This window comes from Elgaria multicarinata, chromosome 5 (assembly GCF_023053635.1).
Source record: "Elgaria multicarinata webbii isolate HBS135686 ecotype San Diego chromosome 5, rElgMul1.1.pri, whole genome shotgun sequence".
Lineage (NCBI taxonomy): Eukaryota > Metazoa > Chordata > Lepidosauria > Squamata > Anguidae > Elgaria > Elgaria multicarinata.
In genome coordinates, this window is record NC_086175.1 from 19,173,626 (window position 1) to 19,188,281 (window position 14,656).

The following is a 14,656-nucleotide window of genomic DNA, read 5'->3' on the forward strand; positions in this document are numbered from 1 at the left end:
TAGTGTGAGATGAGAGAGGAAAGATAGGGAGGAGCTAGACTGTGACAAGCTTTGAAAGTCAACAGGAGGAGCTTGTATTGGATTCTGAGGTGAATTGGAAGCCAATGAAGAGATTTCAGAAGTGGAGTAACATGATCAGAAAGATGAGCCAAGAAGATGATCTTAGCAGCAGAGTGATGAATAGAAACCACTGATATGAGAAGAAGGAAGAGAAGTTGTCTCCTCATTTGGTTTAACATAAGTAGTATATGGCCCTACTTCCTGTCAAATTTATGCAAATGAGCCATGTGGCTTTGTTTTGGTCACGTGACCAAAACAAACAGCACGTGACCGGAACTGACGACACTAGCTGTCAAAACAAAACAGCACATGACCGGAACTGACGTCATCAGCTGTCATAACAAAACACCATGTGCCCAGAAATGCTGGCACTACCTGTCAAAAGAAAGGCCACGTGGCCGGAAGTGACGTTTTTTCTGCGGCGACCGGAAATGATGCTTTTGCAGGCGACCGGTGGAACATGTCCAGGCATGTCTCCCCACAGCCTCTCAGCGGTTGGCTAAGGAATATCACATGGCCTGCCCCGCAACCAATAGGAAGAGTTTTCAGAACCCCTAAAGGATTCACCAGGGTGTGCAGTGCTTTTCAGACTTTCAACCCGTCGGGAACAGTTGCTGATTTTAAGCAGGAGACAACATGGAAACCCCCAGCACCCCGATGAGGCCTATAGAGGTGTCTACCCCGATGGCACCAGAGAGGCCTAAACCCAGAAAGCGTTATCTCAGCACCAGCTCTGACGATGAACAGTTCCCACCAACAAAGACCCCACAGGAGGAAGATGAGGAGATCTCACAAATATGGCAAAGCTTGTTGGACTCTATCTCGATACCAAACTCTATAATGCAGGTAAAACTTTTTTTTTCTGGCATCCTATTTATGTGCAAAAACAACTTGTAAGAGTTACAGAAAATTACATTTTCCCCTTAAATTTCCAGGAGCCAGCAGCAGAGGCTGTAACAGCTGAAGAACCTGAGAAGTGCATCAATACTAGCATCCCGCCGTCACCTATTGAGCTTTGGAATATGGCTTCTGCAAGTAACATTCACATTCAGGTGTGTGTGTTTTCAGTGTTCTGTCTAAAAAGTTTTCCAAATAGATTTAATGTTAATAGTTTTAAAATATCTTTTAGGCTCCTGAAGCATTGGCAAACAATCAGCCGGCGCATCTCACCCTGAAAAATCTTCTTGGACTGTCGATTGATGAAACACAGCACATTTTACCAAGAAAGCGTCGAGGAGCTATGCGTGGAATTGTCAGAGCAACCATTTATGGCATCTTGAAACACTGCCTAAGCCAGTATCTGTATGAGAGCTGTATTGGATGTACAATACAGGCCCCTGGACAGAGCTCTCACGAATGTACAGTATGGACAGAAAATGACATTTCCACAAAACTACGCATTCTTTGTGCAAAACTCTGGTTTCAGCCTGTGTTGCATGTTGTTATCCTCATTGGTTATTCTCTAAATTGTCTTGCTTTGACCTCAGAGAATGTGGACCAGGTCTTAATTCTGACTACAGAGATTAGCAGAGCTATAAATCCTCGAATGTACCTTGAAAAAATTATGAAGACCACCGACCAATCCTTTCTTCAACATGTAGAACGCGTAATCAAAGATCGGCCCTATAAGTCATTTCTTACATCTGTAAATGCTGTTTTTAGAAATTCTGTCTAAATTCCTTCATTGTTAAATTGTTTTGCATCATTGAGAATTAAAAAATAAAGAAAACTTTATTTCTTTATGTAAGCAATAGTTTTATTTTATTTCACACCACAGGTACATAATCCCATCATGGAAGGAACTAAGCCAGGGTGGGGGGCCAGGGAAGGAAATGAACAAGGGCAAATCTAATCACTGCTGCATGGGGCAGAAGGAACTGAGCCATTGTGGAGTCAACATTGGCTTTCACCAGGGGCAAACCTAATCACTGTTGCATGGGGCAGAAGGAACTAAGCCAGTGTGGGGTCAACATTGGCTTTCACCAGAGGCAAATCTAATCACTGTTGCATGGGTCATAAGCAACTAAGCCATTGTGGAGTCATCATAGGTTTCCACCAGGGGCAAATCTAATCACTGTTGTAATGGGGTTGGAAGTCTCAGCCAATGACAGTCTTCAAAATTAGAACCTGAAGGACAACACCCAGAGCCAAAAAGTATATAAAGAATCAGAGCAATGCAGAAGCCATCTTTGCAGCCCATAGGAATCTGAAGTTCTCCGGCATGTAAATGGTGAGTGATTTTTTCTTTTCCTTCAACTCTCTATTTCTAAAGAAATATTTTTTCGGCTTATTTATCTCTGCTAAATACACAGAATAGCAAATCCTAAATGCATGCTTATTTTAATTTTGATTGTGGTGTAGAAACTCCATCTTTTCAATTGAGGGAGCATGATAAAAAATAGCCCAAGCATATGGCCGTGTGTATGAGAAGGTAGTTACTTTTACTTAAATATAAGGCGTTTTACATTTTAACTATGAACCCTTTAAATTGGAGCTAGGGTAAAATGCTTGTGCCTTGGGTAAGTGGCCACTACTGTAACAATAATAAAAAGTCCCACACTTATGGCTTAAGGTATTTTAATTCATAGACACAGCTGAAATTTCTATACAGGAAAAAACAGCCATTTCAGAGCGTAACATTTAAGAAAAAAAGACAGACATTTTTCTCCCGTACGGTGGGACGGTTTCTCGGCCTTAGCCACATTGAATAATCCATTTTCCTGTGGTAAAGAGAGTAAAGCAGTTTCAGTTAGGATATACAGTACTAATATAGTTTGCCTTTTACCCCATTTCTTCAAAGGAGTCATACCCAGCCGCCATTTTCATTGATCCACTGTGCCTTGGTGTTGTGGATATATTTTGCCATGAACTCTACCATCTGTCTTGTGTTTTCATGAGTCATAAGAATCCCACATGCTTGTAGTTTCTTTAAAAGAGCAAACCCAAACAGAATAATCGATAATAAACGTCCAAAATTAATTTTTCCATCAGAAAATTCTTCTTTCATCACAAGATTGAAAATTCTACAGCCGTCCTCCGTAGAACGCAGTTCAAGTGTATCCATAAGCGTCAACAGCTCCTTGTTAGCAAAATCGTGATACATAGAGGTAAGTTTCTGTAAAATCAGAGTTGTTCTGTATTGTGATGTTTTAGGTGATGGTTGTCCAGAAGTACAGTTCAAATAGTTTACAAAGAGTTTGTAAACATAATCAAATGATACAGGATCCATTGGCCTTTGAAGCATAGTAAAAAAAAGTCCGACGCTCTTTTGTGTTGTATCTGGTCATATGTGGGCTAGCCCCAACATGTCCTTGAGGAATACCTGAGGAATACCTGTTGTGTATTCAAACTACTTGTGTTTTACAGAGGGTGTTTGTGAAATGTCGCAACAAAAGAAAATCGCTCAACCAGGGAGCCAGAGCCCCATACATGAACCTACCCATACTGAAAATCAAGGTAAAGACAAACATGATTGTTATTTCATTTTTATTTTGAGGGTAGTGTTATCTTGTCATGAAAATATTGTGCAAATGTTGAATGTTTATTTTTTTCAGAACAATCGGATGACCACGCAACCAATGAGAATCTCAAACCTCAAGCTTCAAAGACTGAGACAACACATGAGGGGCCCCAAGCATCAAAGGACGACAGACCTGGAGGCCACGGTAAAGCCAAACGAAAACTCAAACACCTCACGGGGAACACTTTAAAGCCATTTAAAAAACGGAAAGTGGGCACTTCTGCTTCTGATAATTTAGATGACGTGTTTGAATGGTACAAGCAATGTACTGAGGAGACTATGTCAGCTTTGAGTGCCCGCTTACTGAGACCCCATACATCAACAAAATATTTGGAAGCAGCCCGGGCTAAAATTTCTTTTTCTTTTTTTTATTAAATTTTTTATTTTTATTTTTCAACAACAACAACAAAAAGAACATAATACATAAACATAAAATACCCTTTATATCATATGTTCAAGCTTAATCTATTAAACATATTCATACTCAACATAACAGTGCACCCCCCACCTCGGGATCTCATTCCTGTTTCCAAAAACTCATAGTTTCTTCTGTTAGTGGTTTCCCGCTTCCCTTAGAAAACACAAACTCTAGGAACTTTTTCCAGATTCCCTCAAAATCATTCGTTTTTACTATACCTCTTTTCATTTTAATCTTGCATGTCAATTTATCATTTATAGCAATGTCCCACACTTCTTTATACCATTCTTCAATACAATAATCTCCTTGAGTCTTCCAGTTCCTAGCTACGATTAACCTTGCAGCCGTCAGCAAATTCGTTATCAGTTCCTTAGTTTCTTTACTACATTTAAGATCTTCTTGCAGTGAGAGTAATGCAATCCTTGGTGTGTCCTCTATTTTAATTCCAACAATCTGCTCAATCTCGAAGAACACCATCTTCCACAACTTTTGCATATATTTACAATCCCACCACATATGTAAATACGTTCCTTTTTCACCACAACCCCTCCAACAAGCTGCTGAATGCTGATTATTAATCTTATCTAATCTAACCAGAGTTAAATACCACCTCCATAAAATTTTATAATAATTCTCCTTTATTCTTACTGACGTATTTCTCAACACTCTCTGTCTCCATAGTCCTTCCCAACTCTGCTGTCCTATCTGTATCTTCAAATCAGTCTCCCAAACCACTTTTCCTACACTATCCAACAATCCTTTCTCAGCTAATATATTATATAATTGACTCATTAACCCTTTTGTCCCTATATTTTTATCCCTTATCGATTTCTTTTTTTCCTATTAGTTTCTCGAACTTCGTCATCTCTCCACACTCTCCATTTTCTCTTACCCAATTTTTAGTCCATTGTTCCAATTGCCCATAGTTTAACCACGTTAATTTTATATCTTTTAAAACCTCCTCCAACCTCTCTCTTGTATTCATCCCTCTTAGCCATTCTCTTAGTTTAATTTTATTTTTCTCTATTAAAACTTTACTTAATCTGTTCTTTAAATCTTCAGGAAAATTCTTTAACATTATCACTGGTGTTAAGGAGGAGCTGCTTGAAAGCAGTTCCTTTTTATATTTGTTCCAGAGTTCCCAGTGGAACTTCAAAAACTGATTATCTAAATCATTAACCCATTTTCCTTTCCCTCTTTCCTTAAAGAATACATTATGCAATTTTAATTCTATATTACTTGTTGATTTTTTCTCCGTCCAATCTAAATCACCTACACCTAAAATTGCTTCAACAATATGTCTTAACCTATTTGCTACATAATAAGAATTAATATTTGGGAGTCCCAATCCTCCCTTTCTTTGGCTTAAATACCATTTACTTTTATTAATCCTTGATTTCTTCTCTGCATTACAATAATTATTTATAAGATTCTGCCAACTTTTTAACTCTAAATCTGAAATTCTTATTGGTAGCATCCTAAAAATAAAATTAATCGTAGGTAAAATTTTCATCTTTATTAAAGCTATTCTTCCAAACCGTGAAAGGTTCAGTCTCTTATATTTCTTTAATTTTTCTACTATCTCTTTTTTTCAATCCATTTAAATTCTCGCTTTCCAAATCTTCTAAATTTTTTAGTAATCTTAATTCCCAAATATTTAATTTTTTCTTTACTTTTCAAATCTGTAACATTCCCTTCCCACTCCTTTTCTTCCTTTTTAGTGTAATTAAATAACATCAATTCCAATTTTGCCCAATTTATTCTTAACCCCGTAACTTCTTCAAATTCTTTCAACTGCTGTTTAATTCTTTCCATTTTACCTATAGGATCTCTAATAGTTATTAACGTATCATCTGCAAACATATTCAACTTTATTTTATTACTGCTACCTATCCCCTCTAGATCCCCATCTTCTCTTATTACATTTGCCAACAATTCCAGCACCAATACAAACAGGACAGGCGAGAGTGGGCAACCTTGTCTTGTCCCTCTGGCTAGTCATATCTTATCTGTAATTCCATCATTTACTACCACTACGGCTGTATTTTGGGAGTATAACTGCTCTATTATTGCTTTAAATTTATTTCCAAGTCCCATTTTATTTAGAACCATCTTTAATGCTTGCCAAGCTCACACAAAAGGAAAAAGCTAAAAATGGGATAGGATCAGTAAAAAATAAGCAAGGTAATTATTGTCACATGATGAAGGATAAAATAAAAAAATTTCAGGAATTTTTGAAGATTTATATAAGGAAAAAGATACCCAAAGGAAGAGAATGGAAGTGTATGTGGATAAATTCTTGAAGAAGGGATTAGAAAAAGAGCATAAGGAAATAATTAACAAAATTATACTGCATATTCCTAACTAAATCATTTTCATTTTTGCATGGTAATATCGCAAATATCACAAATTTTATGGTCTGTTTTCTAGTATACCTAAAATCCTTTGCTTATTAGGGGCTACCCCTTATTTTCTCCAAAAAAAATTGATTCGCACAGGTAACTACCATAGAGATAACAAAATTTTCAAAAGTAGGGGGTCCATGGCTTGGCATTTGAAAAACAAGGGGTCCACAGTACTTAGCAGGAAGACAGATACCCGCTTTAGTCTTTGACTTTCTTATCCCCTGAATTACATTCAAAACTCTACCTACTAAAGTGTGCATCTGTCTTCCTGTTATAAAACCACATTGGTCTTCCCCTACATACTTAGCTTTAAATTTGTTTAGTCTTATAGCCAAAATAGTTGAAATTTTTTTTTGCATCTTGATTTATTAATGAAATCGGTCTATATGAATCAGGGAGAGTCAAATCCTTATCTGGGTTCGAAATTAAAATTATTATAGAATGCTCCCATGATTCTGGAATCTTCTCCCCTTCCATGATTGCATTATATAATTTCAATAACTTTGGCACTATTAATGATTTAATTTTTTTTTATAAAACTCCTAAACCATCTGCCCCAGGTGATTTCCCTACTTTAAGCTGGTCTATAACCTCCTCTATTTCACTTTGCAGTATAATTTTGTTAATTATTTCCTTATGCTCTTTTTCTAATCCCTTCTTCAAGAATTTATCCACATACACTTCCATTCTCTTCCTTTGGGTATCTTTTTCCTTATATAAATCTTCAAAAATTCCTGAATTTTTTTTATTTTATCCTTCATCATGTGACAATAATTACCTTGCTTATTTTTTACTGATCCTATCCCATTTTTAGCTTTTTCCTTTTGTGTGAGCTTGGCAAGCATTAAAGATGGTTCTAAATAAAATGGGACTTGGAAATAAATTTAAAGCAATAATAGAGCAGTTATACTCCCAAAATACAGCCGTAGTGGTAGTAAATGATGGAATTACAGATAAGATATGACTAGCCAGAGGGACAAGACAAGGTTGCCCACTCTCGCCTGTCCTGTTTGTATTGGTGCTGGAATTGTTGGCAAATGTAATAAGAGAAGATGGGGATCTAGAGGGGATAGGTAGCAGTAATAAAATAAAGTTGAATATGTTTGCAGATGATACGTTAATAACTATTAGAGATCCTATAGGAACAATGGAAAGAATTAAACAGCAGTTGAAAGAATTTGAAGAAGTTACGGGGTTAAGAATAAATTGGGCAAAATCGGAATTGATGTTATTTAATTACACTAAAAAGGAAGAAAAGGAGTGGGAAGGGAATGTTACAGATTTGAAAAGTAAAGAAAAAATTAAATATTTGGGAATTAAGATTACTAAAAAATTTAGAAGATTTGGAAAGCGAGAATTTAAATGGATTGAAAAAAAGAGATAGTAGAAAAATTAAAGAAATATAAGAGACTGAACCTTTCACGGTTTGGAAGAATAGCTTTAATAAAGATGAAAATTTTACCTACGATTAATTTTATTTTTAGGATGCTACCAATAAGAATTTCAGATTTAGAGTTAAAAAGTTGGCAGAATCTTATAAATAATTATTGTAATGCAGAGAAGAAATCAAGGATTAATAAAAGTAAATGGTATTTAAGCCAAAGAAAGGGAGGATTGGGACTCCCAAATATTAATTCTTATTATGTAGCAAATAGGTTAAGACATATTGTTGAAGCAATTTTAGGTGTAGGTGATTTAGATTGGACGGAGAAAAAATCAACAAGTAATATAGAATTAAAATTGCATAATGTATTCTTTAAGGAAAGAGGGAAAGGAAAATGGGTTAATGATTTAGATAATCAGTTTTTGAAGTTCCACTGGGAACTCTGGAACAAATATAAAAAGGAACTGCTTTCAAGCAGCTCCTCCTTAACACCAGTGATAATGTTAAAGAATTTTCCTGAAGATTTAAAGAACAGATTAAGTAAAGTTTTAATAGAGAAAAATAAAATTAAACTAAGAGAATGGCTAAGAGGGATGAATACAAGAGAGAGGTTGGAGGAGGTTTTAAAAGATATAAAATTAACGTGGTTAAACTATGGGCAATTGGAACAATGGACTAAAAATTGGGTAAGAGAAAATGGAGAGTGTGGAGAGATGACGAAGTTCGAGAAACTAATAGGAAAAAAAGAAATCGATAAGGGACAAAAATATAGGGACAAAAGGGTTAATGAGTCAATTATATAATATATTAGCTGAGAAAGGATTGTTGGATAGTGTAGGAAAAGTGGTTTGGGAGACTGATTTGAAGATACAGATAGGACAGCAGAGTTGGGAAGGACTATGGAGACAGAGAGTGTTGAGAAATACGTCAGTAAGAATAAAGGAGAATTATTATAAAATTTTATGGAGGTGGTATTTAACTCTGGTTAGATTAGATAAGATTAATAATCAGCATTCAGCAGCTTGTTGGAGGGGTTGTGGTGAAAAAGGAACGTATTTACATATGTGGTGGGATTGTAAATATATGCAAAAGTTGTGGAAGATGGTGTTCTTCGAGATTGAGCAGATTGTTGGAATTAAAATAGAGGACACACCAAGGATTGCATTACTCTCACTGCAAGAAGATCTTAAATGTAGTAAAGAAACTAAGGAACTGATAACGAATTTGCTGACGGCTGCAAGGTTAATCGTAGCTAGGAACTGGAAGACTCAAGGAGATTATTGTATTGAAGAATGGTATAAAGAAGTGTGGGACATTGCTATAAATGATAAATTGACATGCAAGATTAAAATGAAAAGAGGTATAGTAAAAACGAATGATTTTGAGGGAATCTGGAAAAAGTTCCTAGAGTTTGTGTTTTCTAAGGGAAGCGGGAAACCACTAACAGAAGAAACTATGAGTTTTTGGAAACAGGAATGAGATCCCGAGGTGGGGGGTGCACTGTTATGTTGAGTATGAATATGTTTAATAGATTAAGCTTGAACATATGATATAAAGGGTATTTTATGTTTATGTATTATGTTCTTTTTGTTGTTGTTGTTGAAAAATAAAAATAAAAAATTTAATAAAAAAAAGAAAAAGAAATTTTAGCCCGGGCTGCTTCCAAATATTTTGTTGATGTATGGGGTCTCAGTAAGCGGGCACTCAAAGCTGACATAGTCTCCTCAGTACATTGCTTGTACCATTCAAACACGTCATCTAAATTATCAGAAGCAGAAGTGCCCACTTTCCGTTTTTTAAATGGCTTTAAAGTGTTCCCCGTGAGGTGTTTGAGTTTTCGTTTGGCTTTACCGTGGCCTCCAGGTCTGTCGTCCTTTGATGCTTGGGGCCCCTCATGTGTTGTCTCAGTCTTTGAAGCTTGAGGTTTGAGATTCTCATTGGTTGCGTGGTCATCCGATTGTTCTGAAAAAAATAAACATTCAACATTTGCACAATATTTTCATGACAAGATAACACTACCCTCAAAATAAAAATGAAATAACAATCATGTTTGTCTTTACCTTGATTTTCAGTATGGGTAGGTTCATGTATGGGGCTCTGGCTCCCTGGTTGAGCGATTTTCTTTTGTTGCGACATTTCACAAACACCCTCTGTAAAACACAAGTAGTTTGAATACACAACAGGTATTCCTCAGGTATTCCTCAAGGACATGTTGGGGCTAGCCCACATATGACCAGATACAACACAAAAGAGCGTCGGACTTTTTTTTACTATGCTTCAAAGGCCAATGGATCCTGTATCATTTGATTATGTTTACAAACTCTTTGTAAACTATTTGAACTGTACTTCTGGACAACCATCACCTAAAACATCACAATACAGAACAACTCTGATTTTACAGAAACTTACCTCTATGTATCACGATTTTGCTAACAAGGAGCTGTTGACGCTTATGGATACACTTGAACTGCGTTCTACGGAGGACGGCTGTAGAATTTTCAATCTTGTGATGAAAGAAGAATTTTCTGATGGAAAAATTAATTTTGGACGTTTATTATCGATTATTCTGTTTGGGTTTGCTCTTTTAAAGAAACTACAAGCATGTGGGATTCTTATGACTCATGAAAACACAAGACAGATGGTAGAGTTCATGGCAAAATATATCCACAACACCAAGGCACAGTGGATCAATGAAAATGGCGGCTGGGTATGACTCCTTTGAAGAAATGGGGTAAAAGGCAAACTATATTAGTACTGTATATCCTAACTGAAACTGCTTTACTCTCTTTACCACAGGAAAATGGATTATTCAATGTGGCTAAGGCCGAGAAACCGTCCCACCGTACGGGAGAAAAATGTCTGTCTTTTTTTCTTAAATGTTACGCTCTGAAATGGCTGTTTTTTCCTGTATAGAAATTTCAGCTGTGTCTATGAATTAAAATACCTTAAGCCATAAGTGTGGGACTTTTTATTATTGTTACAGTAGTGGCCACTTACCCAAGGCACAAGCATTTTACCCTAGCTCCAATTTAAAGGGTTCATAGTTAAAATGTAAAACGCCTTATATTTAAGTAAAAGTAACTACCTTCTCATACACACGGCCATATGCTTGGGCTATTTTTTATCATGCTCCCTCAATTGAAAAGATGGAGTTTCTACACCACAATCAAAATTAAAATAAGCATGCATTTAGGATTTGCTATTCTGTGTATTTAGCAGAGATAAATAAGCCGAAAAAATATTTCTTTAGAAATAGAGAGTTGAAGGAAAAGAAAAAATCACTCACCATTTACATGCCGGAGAACTTCAGATTCCTATGGGCTGCAAAGATGGCTTCTGCATTGCTCTGATTCTTTATATACTTTTTGGCTCTGGGTGTTGTCCTTCAGGTTCTAATTTTGAAGACTGTCATTGGCTGAGACTTCCAACCCCATTACAACAGTGATTAGATTTGCCCCTGGTGGAAACCTATGATGACTCCACAATGGCTTAGTTGCTTATGACCCATGCAACAGTGATTAGATTTGCCTCTGGTGAAAGCCAATGTTGACCCCACACTGGCTTAGTTCCTTCTGCCCCATGCAACAGTGATTAGGTTTGCCCCTGGTGAAAGCCAATGTTGACTCCACAATGGCTCAGTTCCTTCTGCCCCATGCAGCAGTGATTAGATTTGCCCTTGTTCATTTCCTTCCCTGGCCCCCCACCCTGGCTTAGTTCCTTCCATGATGGGATTATGTACCTGTGGTGTGAAATAAAATAAAACTATTGCTTACATAAAGAAATAAAGTTTTCTTTATTTTTTAATTCTCAATGATGCAAAACAATTTAACAATGAAGGAATTTAGACAGAATTTCTAAAAACAGCATTTACAGATGTAAGAAATGACTTATAGGGCCGATCTTTGATTACGCGTTCTACATGTTGAAGAAAGGATTGGTCGGTGGTCTTCATAATTTTTTCAAGGTACATTCGAGGATTTATAGCTCTGCTAATCTCTGTAGTCAGAATTAAGACCTGGTCCACATTCTCTGAGGTCAAAGCAAGACAATTTAGAGAATAACCAATGAGGATAACAACATGCAACACAGGCTGAAACCAGAGTTTTGCACAAAGAATGCGTAGTTTTGTGGAAATGTCATTTTCTGTCCATACTGTACATTCGTGAGAGCTCTGTCCAGGGGCCTGTATTGTACATCCAATACAGCTCTCATACAGATACTGGCTTAGGCAGTGTTTCAAGATGCCATAAATGGTTGCTCTGACAATTCCACGCATAGCTCCTCGACGCTTTCTTGGTAAAATGTGCTGTGTTTCATCAATCGACAGTCCAAGAAGATTTTTCAGGGTGAGATGCGCCGGCTGATTGTTTGCCAATGCTTCAGGAGCCTAAAAGATATTTTAAAACTATTAACATTAAATCTATTTGGAAAACTTTTTAGACAGAACACTGAAAACACACACACCTGAATGTGAATGTTACTTGCAGAAGCCATATTCCAAAGCTCAATAGGTGACGGCGGGATGCTAGTATTGATGCACTTCTCAGGTTCTTCAGCTGTTACAGCCTCTGCTGCTGGCTCCTGGAAATTTAAGGGGAAAATGTAATTTTCTGTAACTCTTACAAGTTGTTTTTGCACATAAATAGGATGCCAGAAAAAAAAAGTTTTACCTGCATTATAGAGTTTGGTATCGAGATAGAGTCCAACAAGCTTTGCCATATTTGTGAGATCTCCTCATCTTCCTCCTGTGGGGTCTTTGTTGGTGGGAACTGTTCATCGTCAGAGCTGGTGCTGAGATAACGCTTTCTGGGTTTAGGCCTCTCTGGTGCCATCGGGGTAGACACCTCTATAGGCCTCATCGGGGTGCTGGGGGTTTCCATGTTGTCTCCTGCTTAAAATCAGCAACTGTTCCCGACGGGTTGAAAGTCTGAAAAGCACTGCACACCCTGGTGAATCCTTTAGGGGTTCTGAAAACTCTTCCTATTGGTTGCGGGGCAGGCCATGTGATATTCCTTAGCCAACCGCTGAGAGGCTGTGGGGAGACATGCCTGGACATGTTCCACCGGTCGCCTGCAAAAGCATCATTTCCGGTCGCCGCAGAAAAAACGTCACTTCCGGCCACGTGGCCTTTCTTTTGACAGGTAGTGCCAGCATTTCTGGGCACATGGTGTTTTGTTATGACAGCTGATGACGTCAGTTCCGGTCATGTGCTGTTTTGTTTTGACAGCTAGTGTCGTCAGTTCCGGTCACGTGCTGTTTGTATTGACAGCTGGTGACGTCACTTCCGGCCACGTGCTGCTTGTTTTGACAGCTAGTGACGTCACTTCCGGTCACGTGGTGTTTGTTTTGGTCACGTGACCAAAACAAAGCCACATGGCTCATTTGCATAAATTTGACAGGAAGTAGGGCCATATACTACTAACATAGGCTAATCTACACCAAGCATGATATAGCACTGTGAAAGTGGTATAAAAGCGGTATATGGAATGTGTCATGGGCCCCAATAGTTCAGTGTACTTCAATACCACTATAAAGCAGTAGTGTGGCTCCTGCCTTTTATATACCGCTCTCATACCACTTTCATAGTGGAATATCCTGCTTGGTATAGATTAGGCCATAGTCTATTTAAAGTGCTACATCTGTGTTGGAGTTCCTTGACGGATTGTGTATGTTATATCCTAATTCCGATAAAGAGGATGAGTTAGAGCAGCCATCCTAACTTAGTGCCCTCCAGTTGTGTTGGACAGTGATGGGAATTGCACGCCAACACATCTGGTGGCCACCAGATTGGGGAAAGCTGCTGTTTTAAAAAAAGAGAGAAACGGGTAGCCTTAAATTGTTCATTATCAGTGCATCATCTGCATATCATATTCTCCATTCTATCCCCATAGTTCATCTGCTCCAGGAGAATGAGAATTTCACTTGCGGTTTCTGCCTTCTTAGGGAGGATGTGATGTTAAGGCTTGTGAGCCTTAGCTCACAATTTCCCTGCTTTTTTGTTTTTTTGTGTTTTTTTGGTGCGTGGTTGAAAATTGAATAACCTTAACTTACTTACTTTGTTTTGGTAAATCACAGCCATTGTTTTTTATTGAATTTCATTTATTTGTTTCTGGCACCTGAAAATTTCAGAGTGATTGGTCAAACTGTTTCCATTTTATAAAAGTTAGAACAACCCACCTCCTGGTCATCATTTAGCATGTAGAATGTTCAATTGACAGATACGCCTTAACAAAACCATCACTACTGTGATGGTTATCATTTTTTTTCTATTATTGGCATGGCCGCAGTACACCTGACTGAGTCTGGAACCTAAAGTCAGGTGTACCTGATAAAATGCTGTGGCAACTAACAGGGAAAGTTGTAGTGGAGGTGGAGGTGATGACATGTGGGTGATGTAGTGGAGGTGTGAGTGATAGGCCTTGTATCTCTGCTGGTCTGTCTCAAGCAGGTCACTTCACCTTGCTGCATGACAGGACTGACACTGGATAAGGTTTATATAAATTGTGATGATGTACAAAACCATGGGATTCCTTTAGGCCTACCATCTACTTTCTATCTCTTTGACCTTGCTTTTAAAAAAATCACGTTCAGCATTATTCATCAGGGATGGTAAGAATATTTGTTCTGGCTCATGAACTAAAAGGCATAGTAATACATTTGTCTCTCTTCTGCCACCACCACCACCACCCCAATTCCCCTTGGCATTCATTACTGGAATCCATATTTTAAAAATACTTTAGCATTTATTGGCCAATGGTTTAAAAATGGTTGAGCATTTATTGCCACATTTCATCTTTTTAACCCAAAATGCAAAATTTTAGGCTATAAGATCTGCCACCATCTTGTCTTTAGTCCTAGCCAACATGTTG

The 14,656-nt window shown here is 37.6% G+C and overlaps 2 protein-coding genes across 2 annotated transcripts; one reads left to right on the forward strand and one right to left on the reverse strand.

Moving 5' to 3' along the window:
* The first annotated feature begins 525 nt into the window (after positions 1-525).
* LOC134399377 (uncharacterized) lies at positions 526-4,044 on the forward strand. Its single transcript, XM_063127398.1, has 7 exons — positions 526-906; positions 996-1,112; positions 1,190-1,705; positions 3,074-3,167; positions 3,427-3,516; positions 3,615-3,725; positions 4,040-4,044. The coding sequence occupies exons 1-7, from the start codon at positions 697-699 to the stop codon at positions 4,042-4,044; spliced, it is 1,143 nt and encodes a 380-aa protein (XP_062983468.1). The 5' UTR covers positions 526-696.
* Positions 4,045-9,319: 5,275 nt separating this feature from the next.
* On the reverse strand, positions 9,320-12,838 carry LOC134399378 (uncharacterized). Its single transcript, XM_063127399.1, has 7 exons — positions 12,458-12,838; positions 12,252-12,368; positions 11,659-12,174; positions 10,197-10,290; positions 9,848-9,937; positions 9,639-9,749; positions 9,320-9,324 (listed from the first exon to the last, which is right to left on the reverse strand). The coding sequence occupies exons 1-7, from the start codon at positions 12,665-12,667 to the stop codon at positions 9,320-9,322; spliced, it is 1,143 nt and encodes a 380-aa protein (XP_062983469.1). The 5' UTR covers positions 12,668-12,838.
* Between the last annotated feature and the right edge of the window lie 1,818 nt (positions 12,839-14,656).